The sequence below is a fragment of the Pteropus vampyrus genome, unplaced genomic scaffold, assembly GCF_000151845.1.
Source record: "Pteropus vampyrus isolate Shadow unplaced genomic scaffold, Pvam_2.0 Scaffold324, whole genome shotgun sequence".
NCBI lineage: Eukaryota > Metazoa > Chordata > Mammalia > Chiroptera > Pteropodidae > Pteropus > Pteropus vampyrus.
Window position 1 is genome coordinate 520,663 of NW_011889105.1, and position 19,418 is coordinate 540,080.

At 36.6% G+C, this 19,418-nt stretch overlaps 1 protein-coding gene across 3 annotated transcripts in view; it reads right to left on the reverse strand.

Annotated features, from left to right (window-relative positions):
• The window catches only part of PCSK5 (proprotein convertase subtilisin/kexin type 5), a 421,776-nt gene that overhangs the window by 245,155 nt on the left and 157,203 nt on the right, over window positions 1-19,418 (reverse strand). For all 3 annotated transcript variants that reach the window (XM_011377895.2, XM_023521942.1, XM_011377894.1), the window contains exon 7: window positions 17,300-17,472. In XM_011377895.2, the coding sequence (XP_011376197.1) occupies window positions 17,300-17,472 (173 nt within the window). The remainder of the gene's footprint in view (window positions 1-17,299; window positions 17,473-19,418) is intronic.

Consider the following 19,418-nt stretch of genomic DNA (forward strand, 5'->3'; position numbering starts at 1 on the left):
CTTCCATGACTACATATGACTTTTATAAACAAAATAAACACATTTATTCCTCTATTAATAGGGGAAACATAGGACCAATTCTTAAGAAATAATTTTACTTAATGATCAAGAAAGGTTTTACACCTAGAAGGTCCACTGTATACTACAAACAACAGAAGCTAACATTTACAGAAATGTACCGCACCAAGCATTGTCCAAACATTTTTCCACACAATTCAAGTCTGTATCATCATAATTTTACAGATGAGCAAACTGGGGCTCAGAAATGCTCACTAATGCCAGCGCCAGCGCTTGAAATCCAACTAGAACCAAAGACTGAGTCCTTAATCCTTAAAGCAGTCTTCTTTTGAGCAAAAGAGGGCTTATGTTTGCTCTACTGTTTTTAGCCGAAACTCCAGTGTCTGCATTGAAGCTCGGCATTAGGATCTAAGAGCAGAGCAGCCTCCAAGTTCCCTCTAGGGTTGGTGGCAGATTTAGAATTCAAGACCTCTCTTGAGTGTCCTCAGGGGGAGGGATACAGGTTCCGACCCCAAATTCACTCTAGAAATTCCAACCTGACAAGGACTCCCTTGGAAGTATGACCGCAAGTCATTCTATTCTGTCAACACCCACAGTGGACACTACTCTGGAGGCACAACAACATTGCTAAAAGGCCGTCTGGAGAACCCCTGAGTTGATGTGATTGGATAGTGGGTTGCTGCTGCCCTGAAAACATCCCTTCCAGAGAGAGGCGACATCCCTATACCAAATAGATAAGTTGAGGTGATTATTTCACAACAGAGTACGGTGAAGGGAAACTCTAAAGGACAGTGTAGGGCCAATAACTCCCCTCCCCAACTCCCACCAGGCCTGCTAAGAGTTGGGGAGAGGGGCGTCACTGGTGCTGGAGACAGAGGAGCTAATACGAATTGAGAATTGGTCAAGGGATACACCAACCCATTTTGGCTCTACAGGGAGCGGGCCAGGGGAATACATACTGAGACCCAGTCTCCTCCTATCTCTCTCCCATTTCTTGCCAGTGTATCTCACTAGCCAAGCCCTATCAGTAGCCAGGGCACCTGAGAGTCTAAAGAAGACACAGAGATCAGTATCCCGCAGCATGGAGCACGTGGACAAAAAGGGAGAGGGGATCTGGAGTGTCAAATGGGAGACATCTGGCACCATCTTTAAGGTGTAAGGTGTATAATGGACTAAACTGTGTCCCCCACTTCCAAATTCATGTGTTGAAGCTCTTACCCCCAATGTGACTATAGTTAAAGTAGGACCTTTAAGGACATAACTAAGGTTAAATGAGATCATAAGAGTGGGACCCTAATCTAATAGGACTAGTGTCCCTTATGTAGAGAAGAGAAAGAGACACCAGGAGTGCACCCATAGAGGAAAGGCCACGTGACGACACTGTGAGAAGGCAGCTGTCTGCAAGCTGACATCAGAACCCAAGCCTGCTGGCACCTCGATTGTGGACTTTCAAACTTTTAGCCTCCAGAACCAGGAGAAAATACATTTCTGTTGTTTAAGCTACCAGTCTGTGGTAATCTGTTATGGCAGCCTGAGCTGATTAATCCAAGGTGAGAAAAGGAGATAAAGGATGACCGGCATCCCTCTCACAGGGAGGCTACGAAATATACAGATGCTGCCATCATTCTATCCATGAGGTAGTCTGACCTTTATGCATGTGTATATAGTTTATGATTAAAGACCCAGAAATAAACGGACTGAATTTGTGGGCTGAAAATGCCATAAAGACAGCTGCTAAAGATCTATGGGGTTAATCTGAAACAATTAGCAATTCAAAGATTTATTTACTACAGATGCACAGGGGATTTTCATTAGTGTGCCATATTCAGAAAATCAAAACACATGTGGTTAAAAAAAAATCTGGACATTTCTTCAAAATTCAGGGTAATTTAAGAACTAAACCATAACGTGGAATGTAGGGAGAAGGGAAGGTAGGCAGAATATTGTAAAAAGGAAAGAATCTTGAGACATATTTTCCTAAAACGTAGGAAATAACATTTTCTAAAGTTGGGTAAAGTATTGTGATTGTAATTGGTTATTTAAATATGGCTTTGGATGAGAAAAGAAGAAAACCTTCCTATTTAATTGAGTGCTAAGTTGAAAGTTTGTAAATTTAAGGCAAAATATATTGTGTAATCCACACAGGATCCATTCGACCAAACTCTAAATATTCTCTTTCCTTGTGTTTCTAATTGTGCATGTGTTTCTTCTTATGTATGCCCTACAAAAATCAATTTATAATACTCCATAGAGTTTCTATTAAATACTAGAAAGGAGGTCAGAAAAGGCTACTTTATGCTGGATTACTAAGTAAATCGAACACCCCAAGCCAGGTTGTGAGAGTTATAGAGTTTGATGGAACTAAATTTCTTTCTTTAAAATGGTGTGATATTTCAGCCAATACAGCTAGATTTTATTTGGTATTTTAATATTACTTTCTTCTCCCATATTCCTTAGAAAGTATTCTTAGAGGGGTGTGAAGAAGTCACTGGGGACTTCTTGCAATACAAAAAAAAAAAAAAAATGACTGGACAGTGTGCTAGGTACTTTCACATATATTAGTTAATTTAGAGCAACGACAAGTCATATATGCATTTTACAGATCAGAAAACTATGTAACACGTACACTGTCATATAACGAGAATGGGGGAATTCTGGAGATGGAACCCCAACAAGCTTGATTACAGCCTGTGTATCTGTATATGTCGACACGAAGAGATACAATAAAACAACTTTCACTTAACTGTGATATCTTCCAAGCATAGCCTAAATACCTAATTTGCCAAAGTCCCTCACCACTCTGCTCCCCACCTTTTTATGATATTTATCCAGTCAGTGAGAAGAGAGCACAGCCATCTATGGAAGCTCTTCCATAGTTAACAAAAAAGGGGGCTTCAGGCTGGAAGAGGTTGGAGAAAGACAAGGATACCTACAACTACTCAGCAGTGGAGATATGAAGAGAGAACTGTTCATCCTTTTAAAGTTCAAAGACGTTCTGACTAGCATTTCCAAAATAAATCTCATTCTTTAATGGAGCAGGGTTCATTGCAAGAAATAATGTGGTCTAGAAACATAACATGAAGACAAAACAAGAACAATGACAAATTTTAAAAGGTATTTGTAGTGCTCACACAAAATGTTTGTTCTAGAATTCTAAAATGTATGTTGCTTTTTAAATAACTCTTCGAATCAATATCATCCATAGCACAGATGATTCACATGCAAATAGAAGCCTCTTAGGATGACCTGAAAAGTAATCTGAAAAGATATATGATCCATGACTGAAAACAAATCAGGAGCAAGTGGTCACCTCTTTCAATGCCTTGGAGATAGCACTATTGCAGCTTGGTGAGAGAAAGTCACCTACCTTTTGGGATGTAGCAACAGAATGCAGTCATAGTACAGATGCTATCAGACATCTTTGGGAAAGAGCATACTAAATCCTGAGATCTGTTTCTTCAATCAGTTCATTTGGTGAAGATGGGGATGGGGGCAGTAAAATTAATTATATGAGACAGAATAGGACCCGGAAAATAAAGTGGACCGCTCCTCACCAAAACCCAAGGCAACTGAACGAGACATGAGATGAGATATGAGATGTTTTTAAAGGAGTAAAAGGAGACATGGCCTCTGTGGGTTAGGAATCTAGAGATTAAGCACTGTTTTTGTCAGAACAATCCTCGCCAAAGTGCTAAATTTGTCAGGCCACAGAACTCTCACCCAGAAAATAAGCATGCTTGACTCTTATTTTTATGATCTTCTCCAGAAGATGTAAAAAGTATCCAGATTTCACTTGATTCCACTTCTGCTCTCAGAATATTCAATTATTGTGCTCTCAGAATTACTAAGGTAAGCAGAAGAACTACTTTATATATTTCAAAACCCAACTGTCATCAATTAAGGTTTATGTGATGGTTTGAGTGCAGCCAATAGCTTGGTAATTGCACTTGTTTCCAAGCAAAAATTTCAGGACTGAAATGATTAACAATGGAAAGCAACAGCTTCCCAAAGATGATTTCAACATGCAGCCAGCATACAAGAGAGTGTCCTCCACCAACACCTACCTGCTCATGCTAAGCCTTCCATTGGCCCAGTAGCTTCCCTTCCTGCTGTTTTCAATCTTTCCATACCTGCCTTAGTGTGTCCACTGCCAGAGCTGCCCAGGTAGCATGAAATCAGACTTATAGGAAGGATTGTCTGAACATCCACGAACTGACTTCCAAAAAACACTTTGAGTGTCTTCACCATTCCCATTTTACTCTACTTAGCTTGTCAAAGGATAGCCAATGAAGAGAAAAAGATTGAAAATACAAATACATTAGTACTTTTTACAAAGTACTAAAAGTGAAAGTAGCAAAGAAGTCTTTTGTGAAGAGTAATCCATTTCTCCCCATTTTTTCCTTCCTGTCTTTTCTTAAGTGATAGGACTTCACTCCTTCCCCTTCCTTTCCATCTCAACCTCACCCACCTTTTCTGCCCCATATCAGGTTTTCTGTATTCTGATTTACTGTGTACTCAACAGGTTTCTAAGCCATGTATATTAAGCATTTTTTAATGTTCTGTTGACTTTTTAGTAATACACTGAAAATATTAGATGCAGTTATTAGCGATCACATTAATTTTACCACACGCAAATGAAAGTCCATTTCATATGCTTCCAGAGCATACCAAATGCAGTTGACTTCTGTTTTAAAGGAATAGAGAGCCTGATAATAATTATGGGATCAGCTGCTAGTGACGATAGTTGCAAGCATTTCTGGTAAAATGACAGAACTTTATTTTATTTTATTTTGTTTATTTTTTATGGTGACATTGGTTAACGAAATCCAATGTTTCAGCTGTACACTTTTAAATGTAAGGCATATATGAACATCGCTATGAACATCGGTGTGCAAATATCTTTTCAGATATGAGTTTTCAAGTCTTTGGAGTAAATACCCAGTAGAGAGATTGCTGGATCATATGGTAGATCAATTCTTAGTTTTTTGAGGAACCTCCATACTGTTTTCCATAGTGGCTGTACCAATTTGCAGTCCCAACAGCAATGTATGAAGGTTCCTTTTTCTCCGTGACCTCTCCAACATTTGCTATTACTTGTCCTGTTGAGTATAGCTATTCTAACAGGTGTGAGGTGGTATCTCATTGTGGTTTTGATTTGCATTTCCCTAATAGCTAGTGATGTTAAACATCTTTTCATATATTTGTTGGCAAAATGACAGAATTTTAAATGCCACTTATAACTTCCATTTAGGGTCTTTGTACAATATCATTCATGTTCTAGTACACGAGTGAGCAGCACAATGCGCTGAATTCAAGGAACCTAATGGTGACTTCACTTGGTTTTCTAAAAGGATATTTCCAGTAATGTGGCCAAAGAGTAGTGTAAAGAATAATTAATCTGTGCTGCAAATGTAGAACTCCTTGAGACCCAGGATCCTGATAAAAAGCTACCATATGTTTATCATGGAACATAAAGAAGAAGAAACAAACTGAGTTGTTTATCCACCATATCTGCCAGGATATAAATTTAGTAGAGCATCAGTTAGGCAAAGACTTGGTAGAATGAAGCCTGTTATCGGAGCTGCCCTTTCTGCAGAAGTGGGTGACACTGAGGGCCTGCACACGTAATACAGCTTCTTACACTTTATCACCAAAGTGCACAACAGTCTGGCCCTTGGCTCCTGAAAGTAGGAGCTAAATGGTACTACCACAGTGGAGATTTCTTTTTCTCTGTTTATTTTTAAAGTATAGCTGGAAGAAAATCAGTCTTTCATGGAGAAAGCAAAGTAGAATATCTAGTAGGAAATAAAGACCGGATGCGTTTACTAATGGAAATAAATATGGCTTCAAACAATTTTATTCCTATTAACCTTTAGGAACTGTACATTTAGGAACTTCACATAATAAACATTTGGAGCCATATAAAGTGCTATGGAGATTATTTAAAGCTGGACACATAACAGGTTCATGCAGTAAAACTTTAAATTTCTACATAAAAAAATGAAGGAAATGAAGTTAGCCGAGCCAATTAGTGGCAGAGCTAGGATTAGTCTCACCTCAACCAATGCTGATCCCCACTGACTAGTACTGGCACTGGGTGTTCCTGAAAACATTTGAAACATTGCTTAATTAACAATAGCGGATTAGAGGGGAACCCCTTCCTCCTCAAATCTTTTCCTCCTTCCCTATCTCATTTGCTAAATCAACAATTCCAAAATGTCTGACTTTAATGTTCTATCTATGGTCAATACATATTGGTCATTTTTTTCCTCAGACCTCGTTTTCCTCATCTGACTCACTGAAACCTCAATAAGATTCAGGTTATCTACTTTTGGTCACTACCGTAGTCCTCCAAGCTTTGAGCTCTGTGCAAACTGTTTTTCCACAGCAGGGGGATTACTAACACTGGTTAGGAGGAGGAGCATAAAGATTAGGTTTCTCAATTTCTCATTCCAAGCAGCTAAAAAAGTACATGTGAATCTCATATTCTCTCTGAAATAATCACGATCAATAATTAACAGCGCCAACAGCTATTCTGGGTACAGCCAACAATCCCAGTATTCCCATTTAGGGTGAAAAAAAGACATGCCTGCCAAAAGTTTCTACATTTTGGGTCATGTCAGAGCAAAAGCAAAATCATCTCAGACTTTTAGAAGAGCCAGATTTATGAAACTGAGAAAGACATTGCCAATATCAACATTAATTACTTATTCTGGAACTGCTCAGAAAGATACCATCACCTTTAAATTTATACTGAAGGAGTAGAATTTGAAAAATTCCTTTCATAGAAAATAAAAACATTTATTATCAAAAGGAGTAGGAAAGGAATTTATTGTAAATGTTTGGGAAGGCACTTGAAAAGGAGGATAGAGAGATATTCCAGCAACAATGAAAAGTTTATATTCTTCTCTAAGTTAGCTCTAGGTGACAGAATGACTACGGTGGACTGGTTCCAACTGTCAGCTCACCTCTGAAAGAGTAAGCAAGCTGCCCCTCTCTAAAGCCCACCATGGGGCTTCACTGTCACTGGCCTCTACTCCATGAAGCAATAACCCTGACCTTTCGTGGAGTAGCTCATAACAGAGAAAATCAGCCTTCTACATTCTCCTCCCATAAACACAATCCTGACTAAAGCAAATCATACTTCTGAAAAAATTACAATTGATATGAGGCTTACATTGTATGTAAGACTCGGTAGCAGATACTCTGGGTCCTTAGAGATGCATCAAACATGGCCCTTCCTCTGCGGACGAGACACGCAGTTGGGCTGAGCACTTTACATGTGAGATCTCAATCAGTCTCATGATAGCACCATAAAGTATTCCTATTCCCTTTTCTCAGGGAAACTTAAGATCTGTTAACTTAGTCACTTGCCCCAGGTCAAAATGCTAGAGAGAAACCAAACTGAGATTTCCACCTGGGTCACTGCAACTTGAAGGCCAGTACTTTCTACATCATCACAGGCTGTATCAAGGCATGAAGAGAAAGAGATACTATAGTAAAGGTCGGAATTTGGCAAATCATTTGCCAGGATGATACTTTCTCCAGGAGTTCAGAGAACAGAGAGGTCTCTGCTGCAGTGTTCACTTTCATGACCAGTATTACAGTTACTGAGCTAAGTGTGCACAGACAAGCCCAAAAAATGTGCTTGACAGGAGCCAATAACACATGGAGCATGGTGGTGAAAGCATAGGCTTGGAAGAAGACAGACCCAAGTCAGAACCATAGTTATGTTTCCTAATGGCCAGGTGACCTACTTTGCCAAGAGTTGGCTTCTAAATCTATAAACTGAGTTAGCTCTTATGAGGATCATCCCTATGCCTAACTCAAGTGGCTATCAGAATTAAGAATCATAATGTTTATAATTCTGAATAATCATAACAACATTTATAATCCTGAATATTAAGTTTGATTGTTTTTATATTAAAGACGAAGACTGTAGGCTCAGGTTAAGTGAAAAAAAAAAATCTGCTATCAAAGCATATTTACTTTTAAATCATTTGATATTATCAACTAAATTCAATTTATCCTTGCTTATTACATAGTGGTTTTTATTTTCTGGCTACTGCCATGTTTCATTGTAGAAAACTGAACTGTCTGTCCTCCCAATCAGCTTTCTCAAATCTATGTTTGAATCGCAGAAACTCAGGATTGGTATGAACCTTAACGTGACCTCATCCAATTCCTATATGATATTGTATCTTTCCTCTAACGGGACATCCAGACTCTACTAGAAAGACTCCTGTGATAAGGACTTCACTTACTCCCCAGGTGGCCCAGTAGTCACTATAAATAGAACCAAACAAACTAAAAGAGGACTGTTACTGATATCTGGTTAATCCATGAGTAGAAAAGAGGGATTTAGAATGGAATTTGCAAAAGTTAGTATAAACTATTTACAGAGTTAAGAATGAATCTCTAAACTAAAACAGGTGACGATAAATATTTGACATTTACACCTACACAAGGCTAGAATAGATTTGTGCTCCTTCCCATAAAAATGCATCACAATTCATAAGAACACAGTAATCTACATCTGACACTTGGATATCAGATAACTTTGTGAAGATTACAGAATGTGAAACTGTGTATGTATTTATAAAAGATATATATTTCTTTGTTTTCAAAATGGATAATCTTATATTGGGTTCACTTGGCAAGTCACTTCATAGCTTTGTTAAAAGACACAGTTTTACCAGCATATAGTTAGATCCTAAGGGAGAATTTTTAAAACAAACCTCAGTTAAAGTCAATTTTCATTAAGTGAAACCAATATTAAATAAGCTCCCTTGTTTATCTTTGCCTACCCATATATCATTCCAAGTTTTACAACATTTGCCAACTAATTTAACAGCAATCTGTCATTTATTAAAATGCAAACTGGTACCAATCCTGCTACAGCTGGATGTATATCAGATAAAAACATATCCCTCCTGAGTGGAATCAGTTAACTTTATTACGATTATTATCACTGCTTTTATTACACAAGCTTATTATACCCCTTCTCTCCCCTCCTGGTGAACATATGCCTTTAATTTAAGGGTGGAGAATGTATGTATGTATGTATGTATGTATGTATGTATGTATGTACGTACGTACGTTTGTGGGTGTGTGTGTAAGACACAATGTGTGATTGTAAAGCAACCTTGTGCTTTCAGAAAATATTCCAAATATCCAATTAGTTGTAAAATCTGGTGAATCAAAAGGAAATCAATGATGGGAAGGGGATATACTAATCAGAGACTTCATAAGAGACTCAACAGCCAGGCATGAGCCAATAGATGTTTATCAAATGCCCTGTTGCCATCTGGACCTCTGAATAGAAGAATAGAGTGAAAATGGATAAAGGACACAGTTCTGACAAGGGTACTGGGGGCTAGTGATTCTGATTTCACCTACTTTTGTTCCACATCCTTGACATTGGTTTTGTATTGAATTCATTTGAATGCTTTCATCCCAAAGCCTAAAAAAGCTCAAAGAAAAATGACCTGGAATTGAAAGTTTATTTGGAGATAAAATGGTAAAGCGAACTCTATAAGCTAAGTTCCTATAATATCTACAATGAGGTACATGATTTCTCCAGATAAAGGATCAAGATAAATGCCAAACCAGCGCTTGTTACAGAGTGAGTACTTAAGAAATAGTTCTCGAGCAAAATAAGGGAAGTACTGGTAATCTTAATATAGATTTTTTGATTATAGGAAAGAAAAAGATTTGGTTACAAGTTTTCGCTCATTTCTAAAGGATATTATTAAACATACTGGTCAGAAAATTGTGAAATGCTGTCAGTGCATTAGATGCCTGCTGAATATCAAGTTCGCTAAATATTATTAAAGTTTAATAACTTAAATGGGGCAAAAAAGATGAATGCAAGGCAGCTAGACTGCACACAGTTAAGTTTTGTTATTGTGTGCTGATCAGTCTGTCCTTATCGTTAATCAGATTCTATTCACTGAAGGGACTTTGGGAATTTGCTTGCACTTTATTTAGAATATTTATTCATCATTATATAGTGAGCTCCCCAAAGACAAATGCTGAGTGTTATTCATCTTTCATTGCCACCTAGCAAAGTGCCTGGAATATTATAACCACCCAGTGAATGTCTCCTGAATGCAATCACGAATAAATGAAAGAATAAAGAATCTGTCAAAGAAAACTTTAGGCAATTAGCTTCTATTCTGACACCAAACCTTGGGTCACCTATGTCTGAAACACTGTCAGCTGACTCGCTCATTTTATAAAGTCATTTTCCTATTTAGAATTGCCTGAACAGATGAAGCCAAGAGTTTCCCCTGAAGGAAATCTTCACTAGTCACACCAAGAAGCCAGGCTAGAGAATCACCACGGTAAGTGGAACTGTGTCAGTTTGAATAAGAGCAACTCTTAAACTTAGTGCTTTCCTAAGATAAAATGTAAGATTTTGATTCTGAGACCCCTGGCAAAACTGTGAGAGATCTAAGTTCCCTCCAAAGAAGCTTAGAATGTGTCTTGTTGGTTACAGGGAGCAGTGATAAGTTTTAAAGAGAAGACAAATGATAAGATTTACATATAAGCAATACTTCTTTGGCTGCAGTGTTCATGGCGACTTGAAAGTTGAAGCTCAAGCTGGGAGGATGGAAGTTTTGGAGGCATGCTATCGCCAAAGGCTGCATGAGAGATGTTGGTTCTAACCGTGAGAACAAGAGGGCAGGTTCCATAGACTTTTACATAGTAGCAAAGAAAAAGACTTATTAGATAACTAAGGTGAGGAAAAGAAGAAATCACAAGTTCTAGGAAGAGAAAATGGGTGAATGGTAGTAACAGCCATAAGTAAATAAACAAAGAAATGTTAGTAAAAATGACTCAACCACTAAAATTATTTCCAGTTCTAACATTCTGACTCTAAAGGTCTAATGAGTTTAGCTGGATTTTCATAAAGTAGCTCCAAAGAATTTAAAATTAAATTAAATTTAATGGCACTTCAAAAAAAGTCATGAAAATGAAAGCTTATATGTGGTTAAAGAAAGAACATTGATTAAATAAAGTTAAACATATCTTTCCTGCAGGAGTTCTCAGAGCCTTTAACATGCTTTTAAATTTCCAAAGGGAATTCTCAAGTGTATTTGACAGCAAAATCTCTCTGTCCCTCCCCACCCTGCTGCCTTTTAAAGCATTTTATTAATTAGTATGTTATGGAATGAACTTTAGAAAATACCCTCTTGGATATTTTGTCCCATTCATTTTGGCTATTCCTTTATATTAATTTCAAGATTATATACTTACCTTCCCTAAAGATCATTCAGCAATGTGAACTTGATTAAACCCAGAAATTTCACACAATCACGACTTTTTACAGTATTTTGCATGATTAATCAGTATTTCACTTTTATTACTTTTGCATTTTCTGTGGTAGTGATGATTAAGATTTGTAATATAATAGGAGACTTTACTATGTTCCAAGAACTCTGCTTTGTATTTTACAGACATTAATCATATAATCCTCACAACAGTCCTAAAAAGTAATTACTGGCATTTAGCACCATTTTATAGAAGAACAAACTGATCCTCAGAGAGGCTAATAACTTGAACAAGGTAAGAAAGGATTCACTGGAGAGTTGGAATCCAGAGTCTGGGTATATTAATCATGAGACTATACTATGTATATTAATAACTTATTTCCAAACTATCAAAAATAATGCAATTCTTAAGTAAATTTATTCAGTTTATGTAGCAAACTGGCATGGAAGTCATTCATACATTCATTCGTACATTTGTTCAATTACTAAATAGACACTTTTTCAAGTACTTAGAATACATAGCAAATAAAATAGTCAAACTCTGGGCCTTTCTGGAGATCATCAACAAGTAAATATAATAAAAGGAGGGATAATAATTGGCAAGAAGAGGTTCTGAAGGGTTGGGAGTCATATGGGTGTGTTATATGGTGGATGGGAAGAACCAGAAAGGCCTCCTTGTTAGTACAAATTACATAAAAGTTCAGACAAGTGCACTGGGTTTCACGCAAAGAGGTACCTGTGACCTTGACGAGAACAGCTTCCATGGAGTGATGGGTCACAGTCTAGATGTAGTGGCATCAAGAGATAATGAAAAAAGAGAGCTTGTAGAGGGCAAGTATAAACAACAGTTTCAAGGGATTTTGTTCTAAATGGAAAGAGAGAAATGAGGTTGTAATTGGAAGGATATAAGAAGGTAAGAGAGGGATTCTCCTCTCTCTCTCTTTTGAGATAAGAGTGTAATAGTATGAATGTATGTGGATGACAATAATACAGCTGAGAGGGAAAGTCTGATGATAAAGGAAGAGAACTGATTGAGCCATATCTCTGATGAGATGAGGAAGGATGATATCCAGTGAAGAAATGGAGGAGGAGGATGAAGGAAGAACATGAGCAATTAATTCACCATAACAACAGGGGAAAAGCTAGAGTATTTGGTTGCAGACGAAGGAAGGAGGTCAGAGGTGACAAAATAGAAATGACAACATGGAAAATAATTTATTAGATTTCTTTGAGGCACATGTTCTGACTTCTTTAGCTATGCTGAATACCAATTTTCTGTAAAATTGGAGAGAACAATATCTATCTTATGAAATTATTGTGAAGATTAAAAATTATCTATTTTAAGGCTTAACAGAGTGACTATAGTATAACAGACTGGCATATGTTAAATGCTGTTGCTGCATCATCATTATTATTATTAATTGCAAGCAACCCAAGTTATATACCTCCAAATTCTTGCATTTAATTTTATAGCTCCTCAGCATCAAATTAAATGTAATCTTTGGGAGAAAGAGCAAGTTGTCAATTGTGACATGGTTTATTCAACATAGTTTCTCTAATGCAATTTTGGTACATTGATTCTAAAGGGGCTATAAATTGAATCAATTCTGATTTTGTTAAAGTCTTTGAAAACAGCGTTACATTCTACTGAGCCAAATCCTTATCTATAGCAAACAAATAGGGAGCATTTTGAAATCCAATATTTGCTATGTTTTTTGATTAGCAAGCAGAAGGAATGGATGCAATCAATACTTGGACTCCCTGAGCAAAATTTATTTATTTCCTTTGTGGAAATCTTTCTTGATACTGAAATGCTTCTTTCTCTTACCACCAATCTTTCTAGTTCTCTTGACATTGCTATCACCCTAGTCCAGCTCATTATCAACCCTTTGCTGGACCATTTTTATCTTCCACTTTCGCTTCCCTGTCCCTCACTGCATATGCAGTCCATTCTCTCCACAGCAGTGATCTTTTAAAATTGTGTATCCCATCAGGCCACTACCCCGCTGAAAATGATTTTCGGTAACAGAATAAAGTGCAAACACCCTTCACGGTGTAGAAAGCCCTGCTGAGCTGGCCCCTGCCTATCTCTCCAACCCATCTCTTATCTCCCGCTTTCTGTCCATGGTGCTCCGACAGCCCAAATTAGCATTATGTTCTGTGAGTACATGCACACCATTCTCCACTCAGGCTGCTGTTCCTTCTGCACAGAACATTCCTGCCACATTTCTTCACATGATTGGCCTCTTATCATCTATGTCTCCACTCACATATTCTCTCTTCAAAGACAACTATCCTCCTAACTAAAGCTGTTCTGTCTTCCCCCAGCCATCAGTTTTTATTTAATTCATAACATTTATCCTAAGTTCAAATAGTCTTGTTTCTATGTTTTTCTGTCTTATTGCTAAAATGTAGACTTTTATATATTGCTTATAGAACTTCACTCCTTTATCTACAAAGTATAGAAAGTAAGAGTTCACTAAATTTAATAGAAATAATAAATTCCAGTTCCTATATCCCAATAGGCCAGAGTGACTCTAAACTGTCACACAGATATCCCTAGCTACCTGAATAAATTATTTTATTAGTTATATATTCCTTCATTCCTTAAATCAGCCAATAAATCATTTATTTATTATGCTCTATAATCTAATTTTGTATAAAGTATTTATCCAATTATTCTCTATATATTTGGCAATGTTTATTATATAAAAAATACAAATTAGAATAATCTCAAAGAATATAAAATGTACTGTCTCATTTGATGCCCAATAACAAGAGGAGTGAAAGGTTTCTTTTCCCTGGGGGGGGGGGGGGAAACTCTTGACTATACTACTTTAAAAATATTAAATTATATATTCATAGATATTTAGAGAAACATCTCTTGGGAAAATATAAATGAAATTCAAGACTACAAACATGGATAACTGAAATGAATTTGGATAGCAAGAGGTTATCTCAATGAAATTGAAGATGTGCTTTTAAGGGCAAGTGAAATTGAAGGGTAGTATAGATATAGGAGAATAAAGTAAATGACAGGACAGAACTCAAAGTCTTTGCAGACTTTTACCATATTATTTTTAATCTACCACTACAGGTAACTCAATGAAATCATCAAGAACTCTACAGTATGGAAATGGTAGAGGAGAGAAAGATAGGAGACTGAGGAGAAATACAAAGTTTTTTGGAAGGGCATGATCTCTTCCAAGAGGGAAAAATGATATATGATATATTTTTTGAGCGCTTCTTATTATGTTCCAAGTATTGTGTCAATTGCTTTCTATGCATTATCACCTCATTTAACACTCATAATATCCCTGTAAGTACTATTATCACCCTACTTTAGATGAAGAAGTGGACGCAGAGAGGTAATTTGATCCATATCAGGTCAAAGAGTAGTAAATGACGGATCCTGGACTCAACCTGAGCCTAAGTCTCAAGCCTGTGTATTAAACACATAAAAACCCTATCCCGTTGATCTTATCACATTTAAATGGGTCACTGCTGCTTTTCCATAACTGAATGTGCAATGCTGGGAGCCAAAGAATAATTTGTTGTTTTTAAGGTTTTTGTTGCTGTTGTTACTACTTTAACTCTAAAATTAAATGGTTTGTTTAAAAACTAAACTCCTTTTTCTTTCCAGATTAAAACCTGAAAAGATCGTCAGTGAAATGTTGAATAAATTATGGTATCTCTATATTCCAAATATTTTGAAACATTAAAATAAATGAGTTTCTTTCCTTATGGACTGCACTGGAAGGAGGCCCACTGTTAGGTGACAACAGCGACATGCAGAGGCATACGATCCCCATTTGGTATATGAACATGCATGGGAGAACAGAAAGATGTAGTCCATACTCTGAAAAATGGCTATCTAGTTGGGTGGGAAATCTACTTTTAATTCCATTTTTATAGTATGATTTATTACAATAAGCATGGGTTAGTTTTGCAATTAATAATGAGTATGAAGTAAATTTTCTCAAAATTATTTATTTCTAAATGTAAGCTTCCTGTAAGTTTGAATAGCTTTCTCAGATAAACTTGTTTCTAATCTTAACCCTTTTTTTAAAGTACTCTTTTTATTAGTTTTATGCATTGAACTTGCAGTTAAGATTTCCATCAAATAAAAGATACTCTAGCTAGAAAAAAAAAAATTAAAAATCATTGGTCCACATCATCTGATTCAATAACAGCTACTGAATATGGGCATACTCACTCTACATGGATACTCATGAGATTATGTGCATTACTAATATAAGTATTTTATTCACGAAAAATTCCAGATTGCTCTTTACTATATTAAGAGCCATACATACACAAGCTGAAAATCAAATATGAACTAAGCTCAATTTATTTAGTTTGGATGACCATTCTGTTGATGGCCGAGAGGGAGAGAGAATAGTAATCTGCTGCCCAGAACTTTGGTAAAGAAATCATCAGATTATTTATATTCATTTGGTGTTCAGACATCTTTGAAGGAAAATATTAGGCAATGATTTAAAACATTATCCTATAGCTCAAAAGGGCTCTAATGAATCTGAAAATCTTAATCAAATCTGAACTATTTTTTAGTTAGGAAGTGCATAAGCTTCCCCCGTCCAGCCTCTATCCCCACCCCCAGTCAATTTCAGAGAAACCAGGAGACAGCTTAACTCAGTCTTCTGATTAAAACCCTAACAGCAATCCCACAAAGGTGGAAGCCTCAGTACTTCTGGTACTCCAGCAGCAATGTTACATTAATCAGCTGCATGCATTCCACTCCAAAAACTGGGCAGACTATATAACAACCCTGTGGTTAGCATAATTCATAGCAAATTATATTAAGTTCAACAAACATTTACTGAGTATTCAGTAGAGTTCAATGTACTCTCTGGGTTTTGCAAAGCCCATACAGATGGGAGGAGCACAAGCTCTGCTCTCCAGGAACTTAGAATTCAGTGAGGAGGATCCACACAAAACTATGATATAAAACACAATATGATAAAGACTACATGTAACACCAGAAAGAACATAAAGTATAGGAGGTACAAGGGGACTGCTCACCCTTAATTCTAAATTGAGCAGTAAGGCTTCTGGGAAGAGGTGGTATTTTCACTGAGGCTTGGCAGTAAAACAGGATTTGGCTGTATAGTAAGTAGGACATGGGGTGGGGCAGAGACTCGCAAGGAAAGTAATTTGTGCTGATGGATAATAAGAGTGGAGTAGACCTACATTACAAAAAAGTGAAAGAGATGATGAAGGGAAGGGAGGTTAGGCCCAGATCATAATTAAAATGCATACTCCAAGTCATCCAAAGTTTAATTCATGACTAAAAGAGAAAGGAGCTGCTTCTGAGGGAGCTCTCCTCCCTTCATGATTATAAGTATACAGTGTCCTTATTTTTTATTTAATTAAAATGTTTAACTAAAATAAGGTAAGATTATTTTTAAGATTTGTTGCATGAAACAGATGTTTTAACATTAGATTATGTAGTCAGTTTTTCGGGGAGGAGTAGTCATGAATTTTTGAAATCAAGTAAAACCAAGGGTTAAGATGCCTGGTGAAGGAACTTAGGAGGCAGCATAGAAATTATGTTGTCCTAGGAGAGAGGTGGAACTAGGGAAGAAACTATAACAGAGAGATGCCCAGAAGGGCATTGCTGGATGATCTATCAACACCAACTGGAGAGTTTCAGGATCCCCACTTTTCCTGAAAATCATAATGCCAAGAATACATTTCTCCAAACGCAAGGTTAACATGTGAGTGAATATATTTCCTTTGCATCCCAATATACCTCTGTTCTTGTCAGAGAAAACTCTCTAGCATTTAGTTTATTTGCAGAACAAATACAACATCCAATCCCAAAGGTTCAGCATCTCTTTCCATTAACCAGTCTCCTGATTCAGCCTATGAGCTCCATCTATTCCTCTACACTGGAGGACTGGACCTCATAGTTTCACAGATGGCTGGACATGAGAATCATCATCAATCAACATGGTATGAGCCTAGGGGCTTTTGAAACCTACCATTCTAACGCCGTTTTCAAAGGCTTGCCGGGTGAGTGGAGCTGGTCCGTCCACAGTCTTGCCATCATCATCTGGGCCCCAGCTCGCACTGTAGATGTGCACATGCTGGGGATTGAAGCTAACCGATTTCGCTTCGACCATGTCTGTGACATCTCCATCCAGCATTCGCACTCCTTCAAGACAGAAAGGAAGTAGCTTCATTAGAGGCTTTGCTGTATAATACCCAAACAATCCAAGACTTACTGCAGCTACAGCATTTGCAGCGGGGCGGGGGGCGGAATAAACTTTTAACTAACACTTAAGTGAGCATATTTTCCCCAGAAAAAGACAATGCAGACTTTTCTGAAGCTTTCTTGGGGAAGAAGGAAGTTATGTTGCATGTAAAGGGGCAAAACTTCTTTAAAACCTCTTTTACTCATCGTTCTCTTGTTTCCACAATTTCTCCTTTGTCTTTATCCCTGCAGTAAGTGAGTAGTTGACAGAGAGCCTCAAGCAATCCATCTTCCCTAAATTTCTCTTCATTAGATCGTTTGTGCTCATAATTGATATAAAACATTCTGACCTTAGCAGTCTTAAAAAACTTGGAAAGCTACCTATTTAGGTTGGTCTAATTTCCTCCATATTTAATATTATCTCCTAATCTGTAAGACTGATATGAACCTAATATATTATTTCTTTGCCAAATTATTTATAAGTCAAATAATAAATGAAAATGTTCTCTGTGTATGTAACATATCAAACAATTCTCAAAGGGTTTTAGCAATGCTTAGTCACTAATCTTCATTTAAGTATATTCCCATCAGACAGACAGGAATTTATTATTAGCCTTAATTTGCAAAAAATAGACACAGATACTCAAAAAATAAATTACATGCCAAATGCCAGGCTCTTCTTTTTCCTTTTATTTTGGAGAAGCACAATGACTAATTGTTAAGAAAACTTAAGTCCTTCAGCTTACGCTAAATATCATCACTGAGACATTGTATTATTTTAAAAATATATTTCTGCAGCCCCAATTTACTCCTTAGGAAAATGTTGTTTATCAAGTAGAATTTCAGGTTTTTATGGATTACCAATAAATGTGGATTAAATAATAAAACCTCAAATCAGGCAGCTTTAGATATTCTGTGGTTTGAAGTGGTATTTCTGGTAGAAAATAAAAATATTCTTTAAGAAACTATATCTTGTGTTTTAAAAAGTGTTTAATTTTTAATTATAAAACTTATAAACAGAAAAATAGAAAGACTGACAATAAATACTGATATAGCCAATACTCAACAACTGTTAAAATTTTGCCACATTTTCTTTATCTAAAAATACAAATATTGGTCTGACCATTTTGTTATATGATAGATATGATACTATAGCCTTTAATACTTTTAACCAAAAAAATAAAATACTCGGACATTAGATTTCCTAAAGCATCCCTAAAAACACTGCATTTGATTGTTATATCTCTTGACTGTCTTTTCTTCCAGACATTTGGATTTTTAAAGGAGATGTAAATAAACAGGAGATATGGAGAACAAAGGTTAGAAATATAGGCAACAATATTGTAATAACAAGGTATGGTGCCAAGTGGGTACTAGACTAATCAGAGGATCACTTTGTAAATTATCTATATGTCTAGCCAATATGCTGTACACCTGAAACTAATATAAAATATTGAGTATTAACTGTCATTGAAAAAAAAGCAAATGTTCCAAAGAATTTTGTTAAATAAAAATTTTAAAAATTAAAAAAAAAAATTACAAAATGGAAACTGTATTTAGAAAGTTTGCCAGTAGTTTTTGTGGGCATAGAACATGGTGTCCTGCATGTACTGGATCCAGAGCAGCCATTGGCTTGTTTTCATTTGATATGAATATTCCAAATTCATCTGCTTGGTTTTTATGAAAGAAGGACGAACTACTTCATAATCTTACCTTCTGTTTAAAAGCATAAAATGAAACTATTTTACCTGTACTGAGAAGTCTAAGATAAACATTGGACTAACCATATCTTTAAATGTTAATTTGCAGGAGTATCTACACAACACCTGAATTCAGTTTTTACATCATGTAATTATGTGACATTCACACACACACACACACACACACACACACACACACACACACAC